Here is a 27232-nt window from a genome sequence, read left to right on the forward strand (position 1 = left end):
CACTGCAAGTGAAAACAAAAAAAACAAAAAAAAAAAAAGAATAAAAAAGTTCTCGATCACAAAAAGGTGCTCTTAGCACCCTTGTGCCTCTTATTTTCAGGCTTTTTAAGTCACAAGTTTCACAATATTTTCCAGCTTTTGAAGTCACAAGCCTCACAGCTCCAGTCGCGGGCCTCACAGTCCCCAGTGCACAAGCTTAACAATTAGCCACTTTGCTTATAAAAGAAGCTTCTTAGTCAAGACCAATTTAGAGTTGGAAAGAGTTCAAAATTTTCTTTCTCAGTTTCTCTCAGTTTCTGTAAAATATCTAGTTTCTTGTTTTAAAATTCAGTTTTTAAAGATGCATGTAGAAGCTATATTTTCCAGTTACTTCCAGTAAACAATTCTGTATTTTCTGATTACTTCCAGTAAACGATTGTAAGTTAATTTAAACGATTGTAAGTTTATTTTATTTCTGCTTATCTGTTCTTATTTAAAATATTCTATCTATTTTAATTTAGTTTATTTGCTTTAGTTTATTTAATTTAGCTTATTTATTTACTTTCGTTTATTTACTATTTACTTTCGTTTATCTGTTCTATCAAAAAAAGTATCTTAAACATACTAATTTTTTTTTATCTTATATTTTACATATAAAATAAAAATTACTAAAACAGTTTACTCCCAAACGAATCTTATGATTTATCATAAACTAAAGTGAGAGTGAATTTATCATATAGAGTTATGAACTAAACTAATGTGAAAGTGAATTTATCATAGAGAGTTAAAGTGAATTTTGTCTATCAAAAAAATTATGAAAATATTTATCATTAGCAAAATGATATTACTTATATACAAAAATATTTTAATATTTTCTCTTGAGTTGTTAACATGTGTACTTTTATCCATAAATCACAATATGAATAATGAAATTTACCCTGTTAATAAAAAACAAATAAATAACTAAAAAAAAAAAAAAAAAACTACCATGGTGGGCCCATTTTTTAGCCGACTTAATAATCTAAATAGTTCATTTTATAATAGAATATTCATGTAAAAATTAAGATGATTGAATATCGGTAACTATATATTTGAATCATATTTATATTAAAAATAAATAAATAATTATTCTTAAAATTATATTTATCGTCTATTTTTTAAAAATAAATGTAATTCAAACATATAGGTATCGATTTTTTATCATCTTAATTTTTTGCATTAATATTCTACTCAACAAGGTTTAAAATATGAATGGTTTAGATCACCGAGATCGGTATCAAAATAAGTCCACCAAACTCAAATGCTCTCTAAAGTTGGATGACCAACTTAGAGAATCCAACCCCAAAAAATAACCTAGCATTGGATCATCAATGTAAAACCGTACAGTATTTAGCATGTTATACAATCAGCATTTCTATGGGGAGGCTTTGACTTACACTTTGTGAAGTGGAAGCAAACCACAGTGAGTAGAAATCATGGAGGACTAGGTATTAGAGACATTAAAGTAGTAAACGATAGTCTACTTGCAAAGTGGTGGTGGAGGTTTGAATCTGAAGATGGTGCACTATGGAAGAATCTGATTTGTAAAAAGTATGGAGCTGAAGGTGGGAGATAGTTTCCTTTCCATATGGATGCTTGTTATAGCTCAAGGATCTGGGGTGATATACTATCAGTAGCACATTCCAACCCTACACTCTTTAATTTTTATATGGAAAATGTTGAAATTGGATTAAGTTCAGAGAGGATGCTTGGATGGGTAGGTTCTATTTGAAAGATAAATACCCAAGACTATTTAGTGTTTCTATTGATTAAGGGGTAACACTAAAAGAAATGGTGGACAGAAAAGGTAATTATGATGAATGGACTTTCAGTTTTAGAAGAATTTTATTGGCGTAGAAGAAGGAGGAATTAAGAAATTTGAAGGAGGAATTAGGATCGACCAACACTTTACATGTGAAACTTGGATAACATTAGATGGAATGCTAATAGTTCTAGTTGTTTCAGTGTAAAGTCAGTGTTCAACTGGTGTAAGCTGAATAATGGATCTAGAAAAAGCTTATTTGGTTTAATCTGGAGCAATGCAGCAGCTTCAAAAACACAGTTCTTTGCTTGGTTGGTATGGAAAGAGAGAATAAAGACAATTGATTTTCTACATAAGATTGGGGTTATTGACACAAGAGTGAGATTATTCTGTGTTTTTTGTAGAACAAATGAGGAGTCATTAAATCATTTAATGTTACGCTGTCCTTTTGTGTAGAAAATATGGTCTAGCATAATCCAATGATTGGGAGTGCAATGGGTCATACGTGGTACAGTGGAAGGTATGCTTCAATGGTGGAGTGGTTGGAAGTTTCAAAAAGGGGAATTACATATAGAAAGCAATACCAGTAGCAATCTTTTGGCCTATCTGAAAGCACAGACATAATGTTATTTTTAATGAGGTACAACCCAATAGTGAAGAGACATGTGATCTTATCAAGGTTAGGGTGGCTATGTTGTTGAAGTCAAATATGGTGGGAAGAGATTATTCAATTAATCAGTTTGGGTCAAACTTGCAACAGATCAGGAGATGTATCAAGTGAGGCGTAATGGGGCTGCTAATGGATTGGAGTGAACCTAGTTGTTGTTAGTTGCTGTTGTTGCTAGTGGTTGTGGTTGTTGTGCTATGCTTCGGTCTTGGGCTGCTGTTGATTGTTGCTGCTACAAAGTTGTTTTTGGTGCTGTGCTGTTGTGTTGTTTTTGGTGTTGTTTTGATATGCTAATTATTGTTTGTTTCTTGGTTTTGAAAACAAATGATAGATTGATGGGATATTGCTATGCAATTTTGGTGATTTTTTTTTTTTTAATATATATCAGCAAAAAGAATCTTTATTGGTGGAATCATATAAAAAGATAGAGTACATCAATAAAGAGGAGCGAGGAGCTCCAGTTGGAGAGAATCCAACACAAAGAAAAAACCAAAAAAACAGAAGCAGTATACACAACAAAACAGCAACAGAGCAAACTAGCAGCATACAACAGAGAAGGCAGCCACCAAGCATATTTCCAGCAGGTTGCACACCACTCAGCACCCAAAACTGAAACAAAAGCCAAACTAAACCAACAAACAGACCATTAAGGATGCAACTGACCGACACCCAACTCAGAGCATCAACCCTTCATCTCTAATCCTTAGCACCACAGAACTTCACTGAGATGAATCAGCAGGTCTATCAGCAGAACACTCTGAGAGCCACCTAAACAGCAGAGGAATTTTTCTACAGATTAATATGTAACATTGGTTACTATATCTGAATTCAACTTTAAAGTGCCTATAGAGTAAGTAGAGCACAAAGCAAACTTTCATCAACCCAACCAACACTAGAACTTAGAAACTAAACTGCAGAACTAATATCAAACACATTGTAACTGCAGAAACAGAGGCAAAGCTTCAACACACACAGCAGAAAACATACTGCATAGATTCAGACAAAGCCTGCAGAAGGACTGCTTAGAAAAATAGGCCTCCTCATAAACTTCACTCACTGTAGCCACCTCCCAAACTGAATCTGATGCGTTCTAGATTAAATACGAAATCATGAACTGAAAACATATGTTCCTTAAATACTTCCTTGAACCACACAGCCATTTTTAACTTAATCAGATCCGTAATCCCATCCACACTTGGGACAACCTCCCGAAATAAGCATTCATTATGATGTTTCCATAAGGACCACATCACAAGTAAAGGAATGGCATTCCACATCATCCTTTCCTTTTTGGTGAGACCCACCCCTGACCACCATTCAAGAATGTCCTCTACTGAGGCTGGCAATGCTCCTTGAACATTCCACCATCTAAGCTTTCATACCACACTCTCCAAGCCACTAGACATAATAGAAGCACGTGGATAAGAGACTCAGCTCCAGATTTGCATAGACAACATACTACAGATGCACCAGCAAGCAGAACACCAATCCTGTGCAGAAACTCAGCCGTCTTTTGTTTTCCTTTCCAAGCGAGCCATCCAAAAAATTGAACTCTGGGTGGGACATGTTTAACCCAAATCCTTTTGCTAACTGGGCTGCAATTACTGGAACACTCAACTAAGAATTTATACATAGATTAAACTGAATACCTTCTAAATTCCAAGGCTTTCCAAACAAGAGCATCTTCTGAGTAACACCTAACAACAGGACCTGCCTCAATCTGACTCACCAATCTGATTAATTCCACTCTTTCCCAGTCAAACAGAGCCCTTCGAAACTGAAATACCCATTCACCAGCTTCCTCTTTCCTGACCATCATAGCAGATAATGACACTCTCTTATCAACTACTACCCTGTACAACAGTGGAAATGCATCTTTAAGGCACAAGTTTTCACACCACTTATCCGTCCAAAACTTGATTCTATGACCATTGCCCACTTTCACCTTACAATTGTCCAGAAAAATACCCACCAGGTTACTACTCTGTTTAGACTGTAGTAGTATATCCTTCCACATTTTAGAACATCTCACATTAGAGGTTACTTGAGGGCTCCAATTCCCCTCATCAATCCTATATTTACTGCCCAATACTCTCCTCCACAATGCTTTATTTTCCACACCAAACCACCACCACCATTTCAACATAAGGCAATTATTAACTTCCTTCACTCTCCTAACCCCCAAGCCCCCTTGGTCTACAGGCTTCGCCACTTCCTTTCATTTTACTAAATGAACCCTCCTCTTCAATTCAGATCCACCCCACAGAAAAGAAGCTTGAAGCTTGTCCAACTCTCTGGCAATCCCCTGAGGCAACTTAAACAATGACATGTAATACAAATGCAGCGAGGAAAGAACAGATTTGATTAAAACAAGTCTCCCAGCAAACAACAGCAGTTTCCTTTTCCAACCAGCTAGTTTACTTATGAATTTGTCTAGTATAGGCCGCCAAGTTGCTTTCCTACTTAGGTTAGCCCCCAGCGATAAACCAAGGTACTTAAACAGCAAACATTTAACTTCACAGTTCAACACTGATGCATACTCAGCCATTTCCTCTTCTGGAATACCCACACCACTAATTACACTTTTATGGTAATTTATCTTCAAACTTGATATCAACTCAAAGCACCTCAGAATCTTCTTCACATTCTTTATCTCCATTATATCAGCTTCACACAATAACAAAGAATCATCTGCGAACTGGAGATGAGTAAGAAACTAACCCATCAGAGCCAATCTTCACCCCCTTTATCATCCCCAAATCCAAAGCTCTATTCAACAAAATGCTTAAACACTCTGCAGCTATGATGAATAGAAATGGGGACAAGGAATCCCCTTGTCTTAGCCCTCTCTGTGCACTGAACTCCTTAGTAGGAAAGCCATTAACAAGCACAGATAGCCTAGCTGAGGTAATACATACCTTAATCCATTCCACCCATTTTCTCCCAAACCCAAAATTAACTAACATGGAGAGCAAGAAATCCCAATTCAGTGAGTCATAAGCATTCTGAAAATCTAACTTAATAATCACTCCTTTCTTTCTAGACTTCTTCCAACTGTCAACAACCTCATTGGCCACCAAAACACCATCCAGAATATTCCTGCTTCCCATAAAAGCTGATTGGTTTTCACTTACGATCTGAGGAATCACTGCCTTCAGCCTTGAGGACAGAACCTTAGAAAGAATTTTATATATCGACCCAACCAAACTGATAGGTCTATAATCAGCCAACCCCACTGGATTCTCCTTTTTAGGTACCAAAGTAATGAAAAAGCTATTGATTCATTTGACCAACTTACAGTTCTTATGGAAATCGAACAAATAATTCAGCACATCAGACTTCATTACCTTCCACACTTTCTGAATGCAAGCCAAGTTAAAACCATCTGGACCTGGAGCCCTAGTCCTATCACAGCCCTTGATAGTTGCCCATACCTCTGCCTCAGTAAACTCTGCCTCCAACATATCAAAACAAGGACTATCCCTCACTGACTTAAATGGACCTACCAATACAGGCCTATGCTGTCAATCCTCAGAATACTGCTTCCGAAAATAAGCTAGGACCTCAAGCTTAACTCTACATGGATCATCAACCACCACATCACCAACAGTTAGAGTATTAATTTCATTTCTCCCCTTCCTATACTTCACTAACACATGAAAATATCTTGTGTTTTTATCACCATAAAAAATTCCAGTTAAGCCTCGATTTTTGGAACCACAACCTTTCCACCATTCTTGTTAAATAGCCAGCTTCAACTTTAGCCTCTCTTCTTCTATTTTTTTCTGCCTCTTCAAGCTCTCTTTCCTCTGCTAACAAATCAATCATATGAAGCTCATCCTCTACCTTCTTCAACTTAGTATTTACTTTGCCGAACACTTCACTATTCCACTGTTTGAGTGCTAATTTCAACTCTTTCAGTTTCTGGAATAACCTAAACCCAGCCCACCCTTCCACCTGATGCTCCCTCCACCATTTTTCCACAAAAGGTAAGAACTTTGGGTGTAACATCCAAGCATTAACAAACCTAAATGACCTAGGGCCCCAATCTCTCTCATCTTCCATTAGCAGTAAAGGACTATGATCAGACATTACTCTAGGAAGCCCCCACAACTTCAAATTAAATGTTTCCACCCATTTTGGATCCACCAAAACCCTATCAAAACTACTCCATTTCTCCCCTTCCCTAGCATTACACCATGTAAACCTTCTGCCTAATAAAGGCAAATCATTCAGCTCACTTCTATCAACAAAGTCATTCAACTCCTTCATCCCCTTATCTCTCCTAGAGCAGCCTTTCCTCTCTCCAATCTTTCTAATTTCATTAAAGTCCCCCTCTATATACCAGGGCTTAGAATACTCCTCCCTTAACTTTAGAAGACACTCCCACAGTTTATCTCTTTGACCCACTTCATTTGGTGCATACACATTGATCAAGACACAATCAAAGGAGAAGAATAAGGACCCAGAGAGAAGTACAAACCTTCTATTACAGCAGCAACTTGACATCTGAAAAACTCCTGGATCCCAAATGCATAATAGGCCACCAGCAGAGCCCTCAGCATCCACAGTCATATATTCCATTCTATCCCTAGCCCAAATCTCTTTCATCTCCTTTTCTGACATGGAGTCCTTCTTTGTCTCTTGAAAAAGAACAATATCAACACCTCTATCTTTCAACATTCTCTTAATTTTACTCTTTTTTTCCTTTCTCCCCAAACCTCTGACATTCCATGTTAGTAGCTTCATCATAACCATTTACACTGAACTCTGACCCCCCAAGATCTATATTAATCCGTAGGAACTACATCCCCTCCCCTTCATGCTCTATCCTTTGCCTCAAGGGCCATAATTTTGGTCAACACTTCCTCTTCTTTACCTTTATAGTTTATACCCAGCAGCTTTCCCATCTGAATAGTTCCCTGAGCCTCTTTAAGCAATGATTTGCTTCTAGCTACTCCACTAGCAGTTGAATCTGAACCTGATGCTGCCGCAGCTGCTGCTCTCCATAAAGCTCCTTTCAGACCCAATTTACTAGAGGATGCTCCTTTATGATTATAACTTTTTGGAAGCTTAAGATACCCCTGTTTCATCTGTATGATCTTCTTTCCACTGGATTTTGTAACTACTCTCTTCCTCCTTCTATTCTTCTGGAGTTTTTTCCTTGAGCTTAATTCGTTACATTGTGTTTCAGATAAGTCTGAACATATTATTAAAGGGCTTTTTACAACCTGAAACCCACTTTGAAAACCAGCCTTGAAACCTTGGGTTTGCATCTCCCCCCCCTGCCCTCATATCCACAAGCCCATTACATAGACCCACCTCATTACTCCGACCCAGCATCACCTCTAGATAGACCCCCTGTTTAAGTATAGTAGATCTACTCAAGCTTTTGACAGCACCTTGCGTGACAACCTGCTCCTTACTTTTCTGACCTACCACCTCACAACCGTTGCCTATGCTCCCAGCTACTTTCATGATGCTATTTACTATGCCCTCGAGCTCATTACCAGTAGACTCCGGTTCCACAATTTCAGACTGCCTTGGTAACTCCATCTTCACATCATCGCTACACCTCACTCTTCCTGGCCCATCCCCAATACACACCTTCTTAGATTGGTCAAGCTCCCTAGCTGACTCACCATCCCGATCATCATCTTCTACAGCCACATCAGTCGCCATTACTTCTACACCCACCTTCTCACCATTATTTGAGCTGCAAACTCCTTCCCCACCATGTTCCATAGAGCAATCACTCATCCCGACCAATCTCGTTGGCAACCCAGATAAATGTTCCCACACTCTCACAGTATAGGAATAACCTTTGCACTCCAGGTTGATTACTTTATTAATAGGCTCCATACACTTTGTTAAAATTTGAATCCTTGCATATTCAAACAATTCTGGGTTGCATATATCACCTTCAATACAAATAACCTCCCCCCATAAATTCCCAATTCTATTTAAAGTTGTTCTATTCCATAAACTCAATGGGATCTCAAAGCAGCAGGCCCACACCTTACGTTCACCTCCACTGTGAAAATCAGGATTCCACATCACAATTTCCTAGCGCCAATCCCCTAACCATTCCTTCACAATTCCCAAACTATCTTCCCTATACTCCTTAGATTCGAATGTTAACAACACATCCCTACCTCCTTCATCCCTCACTAGCACATTCTCCATGCCCTTCTGCTGTAATTCATATTTAATCTTAACATTGGCACATTCAACTTTAAGACGAACTACCACATTTTTATATACCCACCCGTTTCCGACTTCCTCTGTCTGGACAGACATAATTCCACTTTCCATACCATGACTATTCTTGATGACCTCTGCATACGTACAAACACCTGCTGCTGGCTTCCACACACTGCATTCGCCCCTTTCACCATGTGGAAAACCTTTTGTTTGAGGAGGATATCGGGTTTTGACTTCCATATCTTTCTTACCATAGTCTGCGTGCTTCACTACCAGTTGCTTATCCTCCACCCATATCCCATTGGCCTTCTGCACTGCTATTTCTACTGCCACTTCACAATCATACCGGACAAAAGCAAACCTAGTGTTCCTCACTCTCCTTCTCTTCAGAGGAATGTAGACATCCTTCACCACTCTAAACTTCTTGAATATTTCCCCCATCATCTTCAAGTACATAGATCTAGTTAGATCATCAACAAAGATCATGAATAATCTTGCATTAGCTTCCTTTCTCCATCCTCCTTTACTTCCTCTCTGATTCAATACCGGAATCCATCCTCCTTTCTCCATTCGTACAATCTTCCTTTTTTTCCTATTTTGGTGATGTTTTGATACGTCAATTGTTGTTTTTTCTTGACTTTGGTTGGTAGTTCACCAACTTTTGATGGTGTGCTAGCAAGGAATTGGGTGGACATAATGGTGCCAACCTAGTTAGGATTGGTATGTCTCGCTATGATACTTTTTGCACCCATTTTTTTTTTTTCCTTTCTTGATATAATGAATTCTTTGTTCATCAAAAAAGGTTTTATTTTGCCAATAAAAAAAAGAAGGTGAATTTCTTTTTTCATAATTTTGATATAATTATTCTAAATTTCTTTTCGATAAGATTAAATAAATCAAAATTAATATTGATGGTGTAAAAATAAATATATATATATATATATATATATTTCAAAATAAAAGATATGATAAAACCTTTTTTTTTATCTATTTGATTAATAAATTATTGATAAAAAATAGATAAAGTGTTATATAAATTAAAATTTAAAAACACTCAATACAATTATGCTAAAAAAATAGAATTTGCTACATTTTCTTTAAACTTTTAAAGGGATGAGTATAATTTGCCCTTTTAAATTATGTTCAACATTCTGTACTGTCTACCTATTTAGAAGTTATGATGACTACTGAGTGGTTTCAAACTTCGATTGAGCTACGGCCTTGGATGATTTAGCTTGTATTTTTTTTCTTTTTTTATAGACAAACATGGTGCTTCGGAAGTGTCTAATAATTACTATAATTGTAAATAAACAAATAGACTTATAAAATTGACATAACTCTCTCTAAAAAACTCTCTCAAAAAACTCTTTCTAAAAACCTCCACCTCGGGGCCTCACCGCTGGCCGGCCGGCCGCCGCCTTTGGTCATGGCGGTCGGCTAGCCTATCTTTTTTCTTCTTGTGTTCTTGGGTTTTCTCCTAATAAACTTGAGCCCCTTTAGTTTTCTCTTTATCCTTTTCAGATCTAATCTCTAGATTTGCTTAGGTTGTTGTTTTGGTTATTTCGTTTTTGTGTAGCCTCCTCCTTTGGTGCCCAAGATAGCTTTGATGGGTGATTTTGGTGGGTTTTTCTCTCGGTTGGAAAGGATCGGTGGTAGTGGTGCTTCAGCCATGGTGTTTCAGCTTCAGCAGTGGGTCTTGGTTTAGGTTGGGAGCGTTGAACAGAGGTGGGTTGGTTCAGGAACTTCATTCGGGCACTTCTTTGCGAGCAGGAGTTTGAGGGGTGGAGGATTTAGAGCTGTTTAGGATCTCCATTCGAGCGCTCCTGTGCGAGTGGGAGTTTGAGGGGTGATTTTCGTTCTTTTCTATGGTGGTCGGTGTCCGTGTTCGGTTTTGAGGAGATTGGCGCTGGTTAAACAAAGAGGGGACTGCCCAGCGTTGTTTGGTGAGGTTTCAATCGAAGGAGTTTGTTTGGGTCACGGAGGAGATCCAAAGGAGGAGGCTGCAGCAACTGAAGTAGAGGAGAGTGAAGCAAGTAGAGGCTGTCGTTGTTCAGCGGTGAAGCAGAGTTGTTTCGGTCCCGGGTGGTTCTCGATGGTGAAGCAAGAGTAGTTTCGGTCACGGGTGGTGCAGGGTGCTCGGCGGCATTGGAGCCTGAGGGTCCGACAGTTTGGAGGTTGAGTGTCTGTCATTGGTGCAGGGTGGGTGGGTCAGGCGTGGGGCTCAAGTGTGTAATAGTGCTTGAGTCAGAGTGTGGTTTGGGGTGTGTAGCTGTGTTTTAGGTGGGGGCTCATGATTGTGGTTTTTTAATTTATTTTGTTTGTTGTTTTTTCAAATTTAAAATCGTGAGGCTAGGGGTTGGTTGTAAGAACGCGAGTAGCAGTAGTAGGAGAGTGAATTTTTACTCTTCGAATCTCTCTCAGTGCGTTTTATTTCCTTGAACCTGTAAATTTCATGTTTTTAATGAAATTTTTCTTTGCCGATCAAAAAAAAAAAAATTACTATAATTGTAAATATTGCAGGGCTTGGAAAGTAGTCAAATACTAATTGTGAGGAAACATAGTCTCTTCATTATAAGAAAGAATACAAAAAATCATCAACATTAATCAAAAGGATGATTGAATTACACTTTTTTTTTTTAGACAGGAATTAATTTACACTTAAATTATCAATTGACACAACAAATAAATAAATAAAATAAAATAATGAAGAATACAATATTTTCAAACACTTGGAAGCTTAATCAATTAATTATTCACAATGTGGCAATTCTTCCTAATCTCACCATGTTTGCCAGTGAGGACGTCAATGTAACCCATACGCACCATAGCAGAAGCAAACTTGGCCTCCCACTTGGAACCATATTTAGCATTGTCTATCACTGCCTTAGCCGTTGAAGGGCTGCCTAGTAATGTCTGGTCTGAAGTCAGTACCCCACGGTGCTTCTTCAATACTTTGTAGTACTTGTTGTCCAAACGATTTGGCGTTAGAACATCAAGAGCAACTGTTGGATTGATGGCAGCACCGGCGGTGCTTGGTGGGCACTTTGTTTTCAAGAATGCTGCGTAGTTTGGATCCATGGAAGGATCTTGTGGGTGAGTGGCATTGAAGGAGTAAAGGCGGGTGGAGAAGGAAGAGCAATGAGACACACCAATGGAGTGAGCACCAGAGAGTGTCACCATCTCGTCACGTGACAATCCTTTTCTGGCAAAGTTATCCTCCAGCTGTGTGGCGTTGAAGAAGGGAGCCGGTAGATTTTGTGGAATATCATCACTCAAAGACACACGTCCATCACGACGTCCTGCTGGCACGGCATAGTTTATCCCTCCAACCATGAAGGCACTGTCGCGAGCAGCGAAGGCAACAATGTCCGCGCATGAGACAGTTTTAGGGCATATGGCTTCAATTTGGGCCTTGGCTTCATCAATCACCTTGAACCCTCGTAAGCTTGGGTTATTGGCTGGATGTTCTTTCTCAGCCGGTTTTCCTGGTGTTGAATCGAGTAGCACAGAACCATCGCAACCCTGAAAAGTAAAAACATTTAGTAACATTAACTAACGGTGGGTGCGAAAGTAACGGTGTTTTCAATTCGAACTATCTTTTGAGTTGTGTTTTTTATATAATAATATAGATAAACAATAAATTATTTTATGAGAATGAAACTACAATAACATATATTAATTTAGGAAAGGGTATAGGATAGGCGCATACCCTGACAAAGCAGTCATGGAAATGCATCCTAATGAGGCCTGCAGCAATGCCTGGATTCTTGGAAATGGCTTTGCTCACAGCTTTTCTAACAATTGCCTCAGCAGATGGACAAGTTGTTTGGTAGAATCCCAGTTTGAGTGGTACCACTACTGGTGAAGCCATAGCAGAGATAGAAAATGAGAAAATCAAACAGGAAGAGATCACTAGTCCAAGGACTGGGAACCTAGAGCAATTTGGATCCATATTTAGAACGAGAGAGGCCGATTGAAGAAGAGCTGACAAGTATGTTGTACAAAGCTGAAGGAGACAGCTACTAGTAGTAATTGCCAGATATGGAGATAAATAGTTGAGGTGGATAGAGAAGGCGATATAGGAAGCATATATATAGATAGCTAAGTGGGTGGAGGAGAAAGATGATTGATCACTTAATAATTCTTAAATGCTTCTTGTAATGTGAAGGGTGGAGTTGGTTTTACTTTTGAAACCAAAACGTGTGTAGTATTTATTAGCTGTATTTCATTGCACAACGCAATGTTGAAGTTTTCTTGAGGTTGTCTGTCTTTGAACACTTCTACCACCCTTCATTAAGTGAATTGTTTATGTATTAATTAATTTCTTTCTATATAAACTCTTATTTTTTGGGTAATTACTAAATAGTTTTGAAATATCATATGACATTATTTACATGGTACTCTAAACCAATCACTTAATAAAAAAATTTATATGTAAGAATTATAACTGATATTTATTAAGTAGTTGAGAAAGAAAAATATAATCATATAAATAATATCACATGATGTTTTGAGAGTTTCCTCTTTTTACATATTTATATGATTTTTTTTTTTTAATTTATTGTTTCATTATGACTTTTCTAAAAAAAAGTCAGCTTCGAATAAAAAAAAATAAGAATTGTTTTTCTTTTGGGAGGGGAGACACTTTCTAATTTTGAACATGAATTATATCGGTTTAAAAAATATGTGGTTTAGTGAGGCGGGCCGGCCGTCGGCAGCCATGGATTTAGCTTTTGCAAGATCAAAGTCATGTCGTTAATTGTGTGCCCCCATGCCACCATCTATATTGAATTGAAGTGGATTCTTTCCTTGCTTTTTAATATTGTATTCTATTTCGACAGCTATGAGATGATGAGATAACTCTATATATATGGATCGAATGTGGTTATTCAAGATCAAAAATTATATTTAATTTTCAAGTATATTGATATAACAATCAATTAAAATATTAAAAATATCGCTTTCTCATATCTTATCTAATCATTAACTAATCATATTACTTACACATCATTAGATTTATAAAACAAATTTAAAAAATAGACTTATATATTATTTTTCTTATAAATTTACTTCGTATAATAAATAAACAAATAATATTTACATTACCTGTCTGTGACTGCATGGATGAAGGAGACAAATGGCAAAGATATAACGCGGCGAGAGTTGTTAAACTATGTGTATGTATAACAATTGAAAATTTTAAATGAAAATGATATACAAATCTACTTTTTAGATCTATTTTTTAGATTTAATGATGTGTTGATTGATGATAATTAAAGAATAAATAAGAAAGAATTAACTTCGATATTTTAATTGAATGCAACATCATTAGATTTAAAAACTAAATTTAATTTTTGAACATAAATAAAAATCCTTAATTTTAAAATACGCGCGGGAGGCGATTTTTCTACATGTTTGTGTAATTGTTCCATTTGTTTATGGTTAATGACAAGAAGAATAGAGACGAGCTTCTTGTTACTACGTCAGTCAAAATTATACAAAAACGAGTTTACTCAAACTAAAAGGATTTAAAAACGGAAAGAAATAAGCTATATAAAATATAATTTTATTTTATTTATATTTTACTCTCTTTTTTAAATTAAATTTTTATATAAATTTATTAATCAAACATAATGATAATGTCTTAGTCTATCACAAGCAAATTTCATACCGTCTTCTATGATATTAGGGTTATTTGTTGTAGTTTTTAAAAGATGATTATAACTTATTTTAATTTGAAAGTCTGTGTTAGACTGTTTGATATAACTTCTACTTGTAACTTATTAGGCAGAAATAATTTAAATAAATTGATTATTTAAAAACTGTGAAAGTGGTGTTTTTAATTTCTACATTTTAATTATCAAATTTTAACTTAAAAAAATTTTACTAAACAGGACCATTATTTATGTGCTGGACAAATGAAAAATTGAAACAATAAACCAACTAACTAATAAAGATGAGTTAATATATTTTACTTGTAAAATTTTTCCTTTTATGATTTGAAACGAAGTAAAATAATTACACTTTCAACATGACTTTATCAAGGTGCCAAGCTGGATCCATTGTTGATGACGGCTTGAGAAAACGACACATTTGAATATTTTAAAACAGAGAGGGTAATTCATGTTCAAAATTGTAAGGTAACCGTTGGTTTACTTTTTAAAATTTTAATTTATTTTTAAATTATAATTTGGATGAAATAGATTAACTAAACATATTTTTAAAATACAATTTAAAATTACTTGCAAAATTCTTATCTTTTCTTTTTATTTATTTATTTATTTATTTATTATTATTATTATTATTCAATTAATCAATCACTTTTTTTCTTGTCATCTCTCCTCTCTCCTCCGTCTCTCACATTCTCTCGCATTCTATATATCAATCAATTCAAAAAAAAAAAAAAATTACAAATCATTCCAAAACTATTCAAAACTAATAACTAAATAATTTTTTTCTTTTCAAATCATAATTAAAAAAACTCAAAATTCAAGGTACAATTCCACACTCAAATCATAATTCTAAAATTAAATCAAACAGGACCTAAGTTTCTCGAAAAAAATCTTTCTTGCTTTTTTCTTGGCAGCTAACTTTATAAAAAAAGGCATATGAGGGTATGGAAGGACAAAAGGAATATCCAAGTTTATATAAAAACAATTAATTTAATGTACAGATATAATTTACTCATTATATGAAGAAATTAATTAATATATAGACAATTCATTCAATGAAGGGGTAGTGATAGCTAGAAGTGTTCAAAGACAGACAACCTGAAGAAATCTTCAACATGAAGCAGTTCCAATACAGCTACACACGTTTTGCTTTCAAAAGTAAAACCAATCCCAACCCTTCACATTATAAAAGCATTTAAGAATTAAGTGATGATATCCATCTTCTTTCTCCTCCTCCGCTTATCTATCTATATATATATGCTTCCTATATCACCTTCTCTATTCACCTCAACTATTAATCTCCATATCTAGCAATTCTACTAGTAGCTGTCTCTCCTTCAGCTTTGTACTATATACTTGTCAGCTCTTCTTCGATTGGTCTCCTGTTCTAAAAATATGGATCCCAATTGCTCTAGGTTCCAAGTCCTTGCTGCACTACTGATCTCTTCCTTTATGATTTTCTCATTTTCTATCTCTGCTATGGCCTCACCAGTAGCAGTACCACCACTCAAACTGGGATTCTATCAAAAAACATGTCCATCTGCTGAGGCAGTTGTGCGAAAAGCTGTGAACAAAGCCATCTCCAAGAATCCAGGCATTGCTGCAGGCCTCATTAGGATGCATTTCCACGACTGCTTTGTCAGGGTATGTATAGCCTATCCCTTCCTTTACTAAATTAATATATAATTATTGCAGTTTCATTCTCATAAAATAGTTTATTGTTTTATCTATATTATTATATAAAACACACAACTCGAAATATATAATTAGAATTGAAATGCATCGTGTTCGCACCTACGGTTTGTTAGTTAATGTTACCAAATGTTTTCACTTTCAGGGTTGTGATGGTTCTGTGCTACTCGATTCGACACCAGGAAAACCAGCTGAGAAAGAAAATCCAGCCAACAACCCAAGCTTACGAGGATTCGAGGTGATTGATGAGGCCAAGGCCCAGATTGAAGCTATATGCCCTAAAATTGTCTCATGCGCGGACATTCTTGCCTTTGCTGCTCGTGACAGTGCCTTCAAAGTTGGAGGGATAAACTATGTCGTCCCAGCAGGACGTCGCGATGGACGTGTTTCTTTGAGTGATGACATTCCACAAAATTTACCAGCTCCCTTCTTCAACGCCACACAGCTGGAGGACAACTTTGCCAGAAAAGGATTGTCACGTGATGAGATGGTGACACTCTCTGGTGCTCACTCCATTGGTGTTTCTCATTGCTCTTCCTTCTCCACCCGCCTTTACTCCTTCAATGCCACTCACCCACAAGATCCTTCCATGGATCCAAACTACGCAGCATTCTTGAAAACAAAGTGCCCTCCAAGCAATGCCGGTGCTGGCATCAATCCAACAGTGGCTCTTGATGTTCTAACACCAAACCGTTTGGACAACAAGTACTACACAGTATTGAGGAAGCACCGTGGGGTACTAACTTCCGACCAGACATTGCTAAGCAGCCCTTCAACGGCTAAGACAGTGATGTACAATGCTAAATATGGTTCCAAATGGGAGGCCAAGTTTGCTTCTGCTATGGTGCGCATGGGCTACATTGACGTCCTCACTGGCAAATTGGGTGAGATTAGGAAGAATTGTCACGTTGTGAACTAACCTAATGATAGATAATAGCATTTCTCCTAAACAGTACATAGGTTGTTTTGCGGCTGGGATTTGGAAGTGTTTGGAAATAATTGTATCCCTTCATTTATTTTTTTGATATGCTGATTGATGATTCAAGTGTAAATCATTCTGTTAATTAATGTTGATGATTTGTTGTTCTTATAATAAACTCTATATGTACACGTATCCTCTCTCATTATTGGTATTTGATGACATTCCAAAGACTTAAAATATTATTATAATTAATTCCATTCCACATAATTGCATGGACTTAAAATATCACTATTTTTTTATTAAAAGAATGCTACATGCACACAATTATATATGGCTCTCCCTTTCTGTCTCTCTGTTCTTGACTAGGTTATTTGAGTGTTCCTTGCCCAGGCAAAGTATGGAGGATATTGAATTGTTGACATCAAAGGGAACAACCTTATTAACAATCAAACAGAAATTGACTAATGAAATATGTAACTCGTATATGTAAAATCCTAAAATTCATATATTCCCATGTCGGAAGGGGGAAGAAAACAAGAGAGCCATAACCTAATCAAAAGCAGAAAAAAAATAATCTACAGGCCTATATATCAAACAACCATGTCAATCTCAAAAGGAATAAGGATTGCAAACGAATAATAATGGGCTTTGTTTTCTCTCTGCCATCAGTTAAAAACATGTTGGCAATTGGTAACTATATATCCTGAATTTGAATGAATCTCTATTTTAATTTGTTCTTTTCAAAACAAATTACAAGTTGACATCTGAGAATCTCCTTCAGCAGTTATTTGGCAAAACCGCATCAAGGAAAGGACTATAATTGTTAAAGATCAATGTAAAAAGAGCTCAAATAGAGTGTGATAGCTCGCAGAGCTTTGGACTTGTATCTGTGTGATCATGGACATTTCTTGCCCTTCAACTGTAGACTTGCAGTAACATCCAGACAGGTCGAATACAAATCTAGCTGAGGTCCGAACCATTCTCCAGCCACACTGAGGAGTTTGGCGTACGTATGCCCATTGTTCAGTTTCAATTAGGTGCAATATGGCCATGATTTTATTTTACTTATGATGAGATGGATGGACTTTGGATCAATCGTCTGGAATGAAAGCAAATAAACTTTGGAAAACTGCAGTTGGCATATTACTTATGAAAGCAATGACAAGTGAAGATGTGGGATATCAAAACCCAAAACTATATATATTCTTACAATTTTTATATACAGAGTTTTCAGTAGTAGTTAGTTAGAAGCTACCTTGGTGGCTATTTCGAACTATGTAAAACTAAATGTACAATTCTAAGGCAGTTATTATGACCCCAGCATCTTCAAATAGTTGATAAGAGGTACAAGCCAAAATATAGAACTTTGAGACATTTACTATTAAAACTTTCAGTTGGCCAAAATACTGTATTTGTTTGAAATAGTATAAAAGTATAGAAACCAATCATTAAATTGAACATAATCCTCACAAATAGTCTAAATCTGTGATTAGTTTATGTACAAATTAAGAAAGGGAGATTTGGTGATAGTTCCCTCACTATCTAATTTGTCTTTCAAAAGGATAAGAATTATATAAGTACTTTCAAAACCCTCTAATATTTTAAAACTTATTTCTTTTACTATATTACCCTCATATCTATCAGCTCTCCTATTAAACCATCTTCACTGTGTATTTCAGAGTAAAATTTTACTCTGTATAAAAGTAAAATTTTACTCTGAATAAGAGTAAAATGTTACACTCTGAAACTAAAAGTAAAATTTTACTCTGAAAAACTAGTAAAATGTTAGACTCTACACAAAAGTAAAATTTTACTCTATATAAAAGTAAAATTTTATTCTGAAAAACGAGTAAACTGTGAGACTCTGAAGCTAAAAGTAAAATTTTACTCTGTATAAAAGTAAAATTTTACTCTGAAAAACTAGTAAAATGTTAGACTCTACACAAAAGTAAAATTTTACTCTGTATAAAAGTAAAATTTTACTCTGATAAACGAGTAAACTGTGAGACTCTAAAGCTAAAAGTAAAATTTTACTCTGAAAAACTAATAAAATGTTAGACTCTACACAAAAGTAAACTTTTACTTTGTATAAAAGTAAAATTTTACTCTGAAAAATAAATAAACTGTGAGACTTTGAAACTAAAAGTAAAATGTTACTCTATACAAAAGTAAAAAAGCGAAGGCAGTGTTTGTGGCGGCTGAAGTGTTTGGCAATGACCACCTCTTGACAGTAAAATTTTACTGTCACTCTAACACCAGAGTAAAATTTTACTCTAATTCTCTCAAACAAAAAACAGAGCAATAGAAGCAGAGTAAAATTTTACTCTCATTATCTGAAACAAAAAACAGAGCAATAGAACCAAAGTAAAATTTTACTCTGATTCTATCGAATGAAATTAGATCAAAAACAACAAAAATAAATCAAAAAAAAACAAACAAACAAACAAACAAAAACAAAACAAATTAATCAACAAATCAACATATCTAATTGAGAAGAAAAATTTTTAAAACTCGATCAACAATCACAAATCTCAATGAAAAGAATACATGTGTTCAACAATACTCATACACACAAATATATATATAACATTACAACACTCATACACACAAATATTATAGATCGATTTCGTTTGTGTACTGAGAAAATTGAGGAAAATATTATATAACATTACAACGAAAACTTATGGATCACGTCTCTTACGTTTTTTACGAATTTCATTTGTATCAAGTAGCGAAGCCAAAAGAGATCCAGGAAGTTATCTCGTCAAATGAAGAAGAAAACGCGATACTTCTTGTGATCTGTTGCCTCACAATTGCTTGGAAGATGAGGATTAGGTCCTTCAATGTCGAACTATTTCTGGTAATCGAAACTGCTATATTCTTTGTCTGATTGATTCTGATGATCTGTTAGTGTTATTGTTTCAATGAATTTTATCTGCTGGAGCTTGGGAGACGCGATTATGGTGTCGCCGACCTTCTACTGAAGCTTCGAAGACACGACTATGGTGATTATGATACAATTGATGACGAAACTGATTATATATGCAGAAGCTAAGGGTATAATAGTTATATAAAATATTTAAATAATAAATTTTATCCTTTATGCAAGACTTTATAATTATAAGGGGGTTTAGAAAGTATAATTTTTTTCTTAATCCTTTTAACAATGAAAGAAAGGTAAAAGGGATTTATAACTAAATTTCCCATTAAAAAACTATATTTGTTTCCTTCTCAATAAACATTACTAATTTTGTTATGCATGCAATCAATAATATAGCTAGGAAAATTCTAATATACACTTTTGAAAGAAGTATTATATGCATCCCTAGTTATGATAAACATTATAATCAATTTTTTTCTTTAATTATGACATTATTTTAGTGATCTCATAAGATCTGTAATTATATCATATATTGTATTTAGTTATGATTTTCTTTTAATTATGACTCAAAAAATATAAAATTATACAATTTTCTTCTAAATTAAATTACGTATAGTGTTTCCCATATAACTAAGACCATCTTCAACCCTTCACCAAACCTAATATCAAATTTGAAATTTGGTGGAAAAACACGGTTTGGAGCTCCAATGGTTTTACCAAATTGATATCAAATCGAGAATTCATCAAACGTTTCACCAAAAGGAGAATAGGCTCCGCATTTCACCAAAACACTGTGCATGACCGTTGGGGAAGACCAAACGGTCAACCAGCCGGTTGACCAACCGATCGACCACCAAAAGGTTCAAACAGTTAAAAAAAAAAAAAAAAAAAATTTGCCTTACCGGTCGACCACCAACCGGTTATTCTGGCACAGATTTGATGAAAATTTGATAAAAATCAACCGTTGGAACACTCGGTATCAAATTGAGAAAAAAGTCATTTTTTTACTCAGATTTGATGAAAATTTTGATTCAGGGTTGGAAATGCTCTAAGGTGAGGCTAATTGTTAATCTGGATTATGACAAGCTCTATTTTTATTTTTATTTTTTGAACTGGCTATAACAAGCTCTATTATTTTAAAATATATATCGTTATTATTTTGTTTTTTAGTAGGACCTACGTGTATACCTTAATAGGTAAGCCTATTATCTAATAAGTCTTGTGAGGATTAATAGCATTTTTTATTAAACATTATTAAAAATGTCACTAATTATTAATTTTCAACAATAATATGAAAATTATCACAAAAAATTGTCACTTTATAAGTTTTAGTGACAGTTTAAAAAAATCATTATAAAAAAAGTCATTAATCTTCAACTTTCAATGATAGTTTGAAAAATTCGTCACAGAAAAAATCACTAATTATTAAATTTTAGCAACAATTTATGAAACCATGACAAAAAAGTCACTAAATGTCAATTTTTAACTATATATGCAAAAAAAATTGTTAAAAAAATTGATTTTAACAATGATCTTATTATGACTTATTTTAATAAGACTTGATATATATTTATTTTCTGTCACAAGCCACATGTATAAAAATTGTGGGGTAAATTACAAATACACCTTTTAAGATTTGTTTAAAATACGAATTGTATCTGTAGTTTGAAAAATTACAAATACCTCTCTGTCATTTAACAGAATTAATTGAAAAAGTAAAATTTCTAAATATTCTCCTATATAATAATAAAATTATCTGAATCATTAATTAAAATAAAATTTTAATATTATTAAAAACTGTTAATTAACTTAATGATTTATTAATAAAATGGCGTATTTGTTATAAAATTAAAAACCTTAGAGGCATAATATAATTTTTAAAACTATAAGGGATACTTAGTAATTTAAATAAACTTTATGGATGTATTTGTAATTTATTCAAAATTGTGTGGTTGCAAAGTGTGGAGCCAATGGATAGCATACATTGGGATCAAAGTCATGCAAAACGTCTAGAATTGAATTGAAACTCCAACCAACCGTCTTCACACACCATCACAGCAGGCAAGGCAGCTATGGAACTGAAAGGAACAATCGTCTTCACCACCCTGGGCAGACCACACTACGGTTTCGACATTTTCTCCCTCAAAATCCCCTCTAATCTCAACACCCCTTTCTCCGATTGCCAAGAACGCCGTCTCACCGACGGAATTTCCGTCAATTTTAACGCCCAGTTCCTCGACAACGACCAAACCATCGTCTACGTCTCCGAGAGAACCGGCTCGCCTCAAATCTATTTAACTCGCCCCGGAGCAGCTAAACCGGTGCAACTACCTTCACCACCCGAAAGCCTTTTCCACGACCGTCCGATAATCAAAAACCAAACGCTATACTTCATCTCAGCTCACGAACCGCCCGACAAACCTTTCAAAAGCTGGTCTGCTCTTTATTCAACTGGGCTCCGACTCGATGATGATAAGAAAATTGTTCGGCTGACACCTTACGGGTCTGTTGATTACAGTCCGGCTATTTCTCGCTCCGGCAAGTTCATAGCCGTGGCGTCTTACGGGTCCGGAGCCTGGGGCGGCGAATTTCACGACCTCCACACGGATATCATTGTCTTCCCGGAATCTGATCCGACTAACCGCACCGTCCTCTGTCGACACGGTGGCTGGCCCACTTGGTCCGGCGACTCCACCATTTACTTCCACCGCCAAGCCGACGATGGATGGTGGAGCATTTTTCGGATCGACTTGCCCAAAGATTTTGAACTGACCGGATCGATTTCCCCTAGCCGAGTCACACCGGCTGGACTTCATTCATTCACTCCTGCGGCTATGCACGACGGTCAGCGAATCGCCGTAGCCACGCGCCGCCGTGGCAACAACTTTCGTCATATTGAAATTTTCGATGTGGTGTCGCAGAAATTTCACCCAATTACTGAGTTACTGAACCCTAATTTCCACCACTACAATCCGTTTGTTTCGCCGGAGTTTGGTTTTCTCGGTTATCACAGATTCCGAGGCGAGTCATCAGCCTCCGGCGATTCGATAATTCCACATCTCGGTTACGCGACGTCACCAATCAAAGGACTCCGAATGTTTCGGCTCAATGGATGTTTCCCTTCGTTCTCTCCAAACGGCGATCTGATCGCGTTTAATCAGGATTTTGATTCCAACTCCGGCCTAAAAATTGTCAAATCAGACGGTTCAAAGAGATGGTCATTGATCAAAGAGCGAACATCGTTCTACAGCTGCTGGTCTCCGACGGAGAGGAACGTGATTTTCACATCACTGGGACCGATCTTTGATTCGGTAAAAGCCTCAGTCCAGGTTGCTCGAATATCATTCGAATCTGCAAATTTTCTTGAGGATGATCGTGAAGATGTCCCAGTTGATATAAAAGTCCTCACTAGAGAAGATACTGGTAATAACGCATTCCCGTCGTGCTCGCCCGATGGCAAGTTCCTTGTGTTCAGGTCCGGCCGTTCGGGACATAAGAACTTGTACATAGTTGACGCCGTTAATGGGGAATTAAACAGTGATGGAATTCGTCAGTTAACGGAGGGGCCATGGATTGACACGATGCCAAGCTGGTCGCCAGACGGCCAACTCATTGCTTTTTCATCGAATAGACATAACCCTGACAACGTGAATGCTTTCAGTGTATATGTGGTTCGGCCGGACGGCACGGATCTCCGGAGGATACACGTGGCCGGACCAGAAGGATCGGGTGATGTGGATACCGAGAGGATCAACCATGTGTGCTTCAGTGCAAATGGGGAGTGGCTGCTGATGACTGCCAACTTGGGGGGAGTGACGGCGGAGCCAGTGTCGGTGCCCAATCAATACCAGCCATATGGTGATTTGTATGTGGTGAGGTTGGATGGGAGTGGGTTGCAGAGGTTGACTTGTAATTGGTATGAGAATGGCACGCCAGCGTGGCACCAGAGGGATGAGTTGCTGGATATGGGACGGTTGGGCTTGGGATGCCAGGTTGGAGATAAGTTGCAGGGTCAATTCGATGAGCCGCTCTGGATCCGTTGTGATTTTTAATTCCAACACCAACGAATTCAGGTAGTTAGAATATCATTTTTTTTAGAAAAATTCTAATAGCGTTTCATAAAATTTTAAAATTACAATTTAATAATAGAGTTATGTTTTGAGTTTGTAAGTTTTTTATTTATAATTTGAGTGTAGAAAATTTATTTGGTTATAAGTTTTGAAATTTTTAATATGAGATATGATATTTGATTCAAAAACTGAAAATTCATAACCAAACATACAACTTAAAATTCTATTCAAAGCACACAAAAAAAAAATTTAAAATTTTAAAAATATTTTTTATTTAAAATATAAAAATAGCAAGTGCAAAAAAAAAAAAAAAACGACACTACTCCGGTCAACCAGCCAGACGTCTAGGGAACTTCCGGAAGGATGACCGGATAGACGTGTTTGCAAAAGTACGTGTGGAATCAGTTTTTAAAAACTGTAACCAAACACCACACTCAAACCACCAAACAGAGCCTATGGGTGTGTTTGGTTTGTGTTTTGAGATAAATTTTCAAAAAAAAAAAATTTGGAGAAAAAGTTTAGAAATTTTTTTGGTTTGTTTGTATATATTTTGAAAATAGTTTTAGAGTTTGAGAGTTTGGGATGATTTGATATTTTGTTGTAGTTGAGTAAATATATATGAGAGAAAAAGTGATTAAGAATGAGAGAAGAGAAAGAAAAAGTGATTGATTGATGTGTAGGAAAGAGAAAGTCATTTTGAAAAAAAAAAATTTAAAAATTTTCAACCAAACAAAATTTTAAATTTTTTTTTTTTTTAAATTGTGTTTGAAGAGTTAAACCAAACAAGGTGGATATGTTTCTAGTTGGTTTTTAGTGTCTACTAGAGAAGCTCGACATACAAGTGTAATCACAAGAGTTTAATTTCTTGATATTTTTCTAAAATGCTTTGTGCTGCTCTGCCATCGAATTTCTCAATTTTCTGAGTAATTTTTCTAAAGCTGACATTACAAGTTGCTGGTGTTTTGAAAGGCTGGATATTAATTGGGCTTTCAATTAGTGTAACTTCATGAGTCAACAATCACGAGGCTTAAACTGGATGTACTTATTACTGATACCACAACGTGATATCACTGTTATACCCAGTACTTACTCCTAAACTGGATGTACTTATTACTGAAAAGTTGCCTGAGTTTGGAGAAACCGTCTCATCTTGTATGCTATGAATATGCAACCAGTGTTAGTGGCCGCTATATTTTGGTCCTACCGTTATGATAATCTTTTTTTAGCATGACAAGCCAGTTGCATTTATCTCAAAAGCCTATTTGGAAAAAGTTGTTAGCATGACTTTTTCATTCACAAAATTGATATGACATGATACGGTTTCATAGTCGTTTCATGTTGATATTCATGCACTTTTTGATTGATCAAAGCCTCAAGTTAACAAATTACTGAAGGAGATCTCCTAAATATGATAAATTGGACGGTCTTAGGCTGCTTTAGCAAAGTTTTTTTGTTGTTCCACCACCAACTGCTGATGGTTCTTATCCTCTCTTCTTTGCCAACCTTCAGATCTTTGGCAAAGAAGTGCTTTCTAACCTCTTACTGCAAGCCAGCAAACCAATAAGTGACAAGGATCTTGAATAATGACTCTTCAATTCTTCATCCCTCTCCCTTTCCTTTTAAAAATATAAGGGCATTGTATCTTCTGTTTTTTTCTTTTTTGTTTCCTTATCAGGTTTGGGACAAAAGGTTTGTGACTTTGGGTTCTTTTCAAATAATGCAGGACCAGAGGATGGACAAGAAGTCATCAGATCAATATGTACCTGACAGCAGCAATAATAGTGCGGATGGAGGAAAGAATGGATGGAATAGCTCTGCTTCTGATATTACTGGGGATGAAGGAGGCACCTCTAATTCCTCCCTTGACGCTTTTTTTTAGTTAGAGAGATTTAGGGAAGGATTTGAAAAGGAAAGGAAAAAGATGTGTAAATTAGATGAAATGTAGGTATATTTTATTCACATTTCACTTATCTTTTCAAATTTCTTCTCAAATCCTCCAACCAAACACAGTATGAGACTGTCTCATCTAGGAAGAAGCCAACTGGGCAGTCACTCAGAATGACAGATGATTATATACTTCAGAGATACGCTTTTACAAAGGAAAGGATTGAAGTATACCCAGTTTTTATCCTGAAGAATCATCATTCTTTGTGGAGAAACTCACTAGATCATAATTTGTGGTGTGACTAATTGTGAAGACTTAATTTTAGTTTGAGCATGCTGTATGAAGATGTCGTCATTCTTTGTGGAGAATCTCACTAGATCATAATTTGTGGTGTGACTAATTGTAAAGACTTAATTTTAGTTTGAGCATGTATATCAATTGCTTTGTTATAGCCTCCTTTTGTTTTGTGGAAGAGTTTTGTTGATGTAATGTAAAATCAAAAGGAATGCAGCCACGTAGGGAGAATCAATTCGCGAGCTCTGTAGTTGGGGGGATGGTCCATTTTTGGGGCTGCCTTGAGTGAAATGCATGTTTTCCATTGGCCGAAGGCCGCTCACGCCTTGTCCTTTTGAGAGAAAAATCCAAAGATATTTTTGGGAAAAAATCTTTACAAATAAGTTTTCAAAGATAATCAAACTAAATAAATTTTCTCAAAAAAAATTTTCAAAACTTGTTTGGTTTACAAGTTTTCCAAACAAATCTCTCTCACATACATCAAATCAGTCACTTTTTTCAAAACTCTCTCTCAAAATAATTTTTCAAAACTTCTTTTGAAAAAAACCAAACTAAACAACTTCTCGTACTTTTTATCTCTAAAACTTATTTCCCAAACTCAAACCAAACATTGGTTTGAGTTTTTTGAATTAAATTTTTTAAAAATTGAGTTTTTTATTTTTCGTGTTTTTTTGTTTTTAATGAATATTTTTAAAATTTTAAACATTTTTTTTACTTTTTTAGATGCACCTTACTTAGATGTATTTAAAAAGTAAAAAATTTATAAAAACATATTTTTAAAAATTAGTAAATATATAAAAATACAAAAAAAATATACTGAATTCTCATATTTTTTTATATTTTTGGTATTTAATGAATTTTTAAAAGGTTTTTTTCAATTTTTTTTACTTTTTAGGTATATTTACGTTAGGTATGTCTAAAAATTAAAAAAATTGTTTAAAATATTAAAAAAATTCAATAAAAACAAAAAAATACAAAAAATAAAAAAATAAAATTTTCTAAAAAATATTTTTGAAAAATGATAACTAAGCATATTGTTTTTTTGAGAATTATTATTGTACAGATTGACCAAGTAGAAGAGATAAATTATTGTTTATTTTGTTACAATTTTATGGGACTGTGTTGTACCTGCCCGTCACTTTTTTTTTTTTTCTTTCTTTTGTTT

At 35.5% G+C, this 27232-nt stretch overlaps 4 protein-coding genes across 5 annotated transcripts; 2 read left to right on the forward strand and 2 right to left on the reverse strand.

Annotated features, from left to right (window-relative positions):
- Positions 1 to 3496: 3496 nt before the first annotated feature.
- Positions 3497 to 4464, reverse strand: LOC145803851 (uncharacterized). The gene is made up of 3 exons (XM_082897226.1): positions 4177 to 4464; positions 3918 to 4064; positions 3497 to 3820 (listed from the first exon to the last, which is right to left on the reverse strand). Exons 1-3 carry the CDS (start codon positions 4462 to 4464, stop codon positions 3497 to 3499), a joined length of 759 nt encoding a protein of 252 aa, XP_082753352.1.
- Positions 4465 to 11247: 6783 nt separating this feature from the next.
- Positions 11248 to 12756, reverse strand: LOC145804762 (peroxidase 5-like). Its single transcript, XM_082899786.1, has 2 exons — positions 12361 to 12756; positions 11248 to 12173 (listed from the first exon to the last, which is right to left on the reverse strand). Exons 1-2 carry the CDS (start codon positions 12601 to 12603, stop codon positions 11397 to 11399), a joined length of 1020 nt encoding a protein of 339 aa, XP_082755912.1. The 5' UTR covers positions 12604 to 12756; the 3' UTR covers positions 11248 to 11396.
- Positions 12757 to 15533: 2777 nt separating this feature from the next.
- LOC114286782 (peroxidase 5) lies at positions 15534 to 17112 on the forward strand. Its single transcript, XM_028229995.2, has 2 exons — positions 15534 to 15967; positions 16161 to 17112. Exons 1-2 carry the CDS (start codon positions 15719 to 15721, stop codon positions 16932 to 16934), a joined length of 1023 nt encoding a protein of 340 aa, XP_028085796.2. The 5' UTR covers positions 15534 to 15718; the 3' UTR covers positions 16935 to 17112.
- A 4615-nt stretch (positions 17113 to 21727) lies between these two features.
- Positions 21728 to 26227, forward strand: LOC114286810 (uncharacterized). 2 transcript variants are annotated; one of them, XM_082899788.1, is made up of 2 exons: positions 21728 to 23891; positions 25564 to 26227. In XM_082899788.1, exon 1 carries the CDS (start codon positions 21891 to 21893, stop codon positions 23868 to 23870), a length of 1980 nt encoding a protein of 659 aa, XP_082755914.1. In that variant the 5' UTR covers positions 21728 to 21890; the 3' UTR covers positions 23871 to 23891; positions 25564 to 26227. The 2 variants fall into 2 exon arrangements, with proteins under 2 accessions (XP_082755914.1, XP_082755913.1); XM_082899787.1 differs by having other exon boundaries at positions 25612 to 26227.
- The last annotated feature ends 1005 nt before the right edge of the window (positions 26228 to 27232 follow it).

The sequence above is a fragment of the Camellia sinensis genome, chromosome 12 (genome assembly GCF_055761805.1).
Source record: "Camellia sinensis isolate YWXY chromosome 12, ASM5576180v1, whole genome shotgun sequence".
Taxonomy (NCBI): Eukaryota; Viridiplantae; Streptophyta; class Magnoliopsida; order Ericales; family Theaceae; genus Camellia; species Camellia sinensis.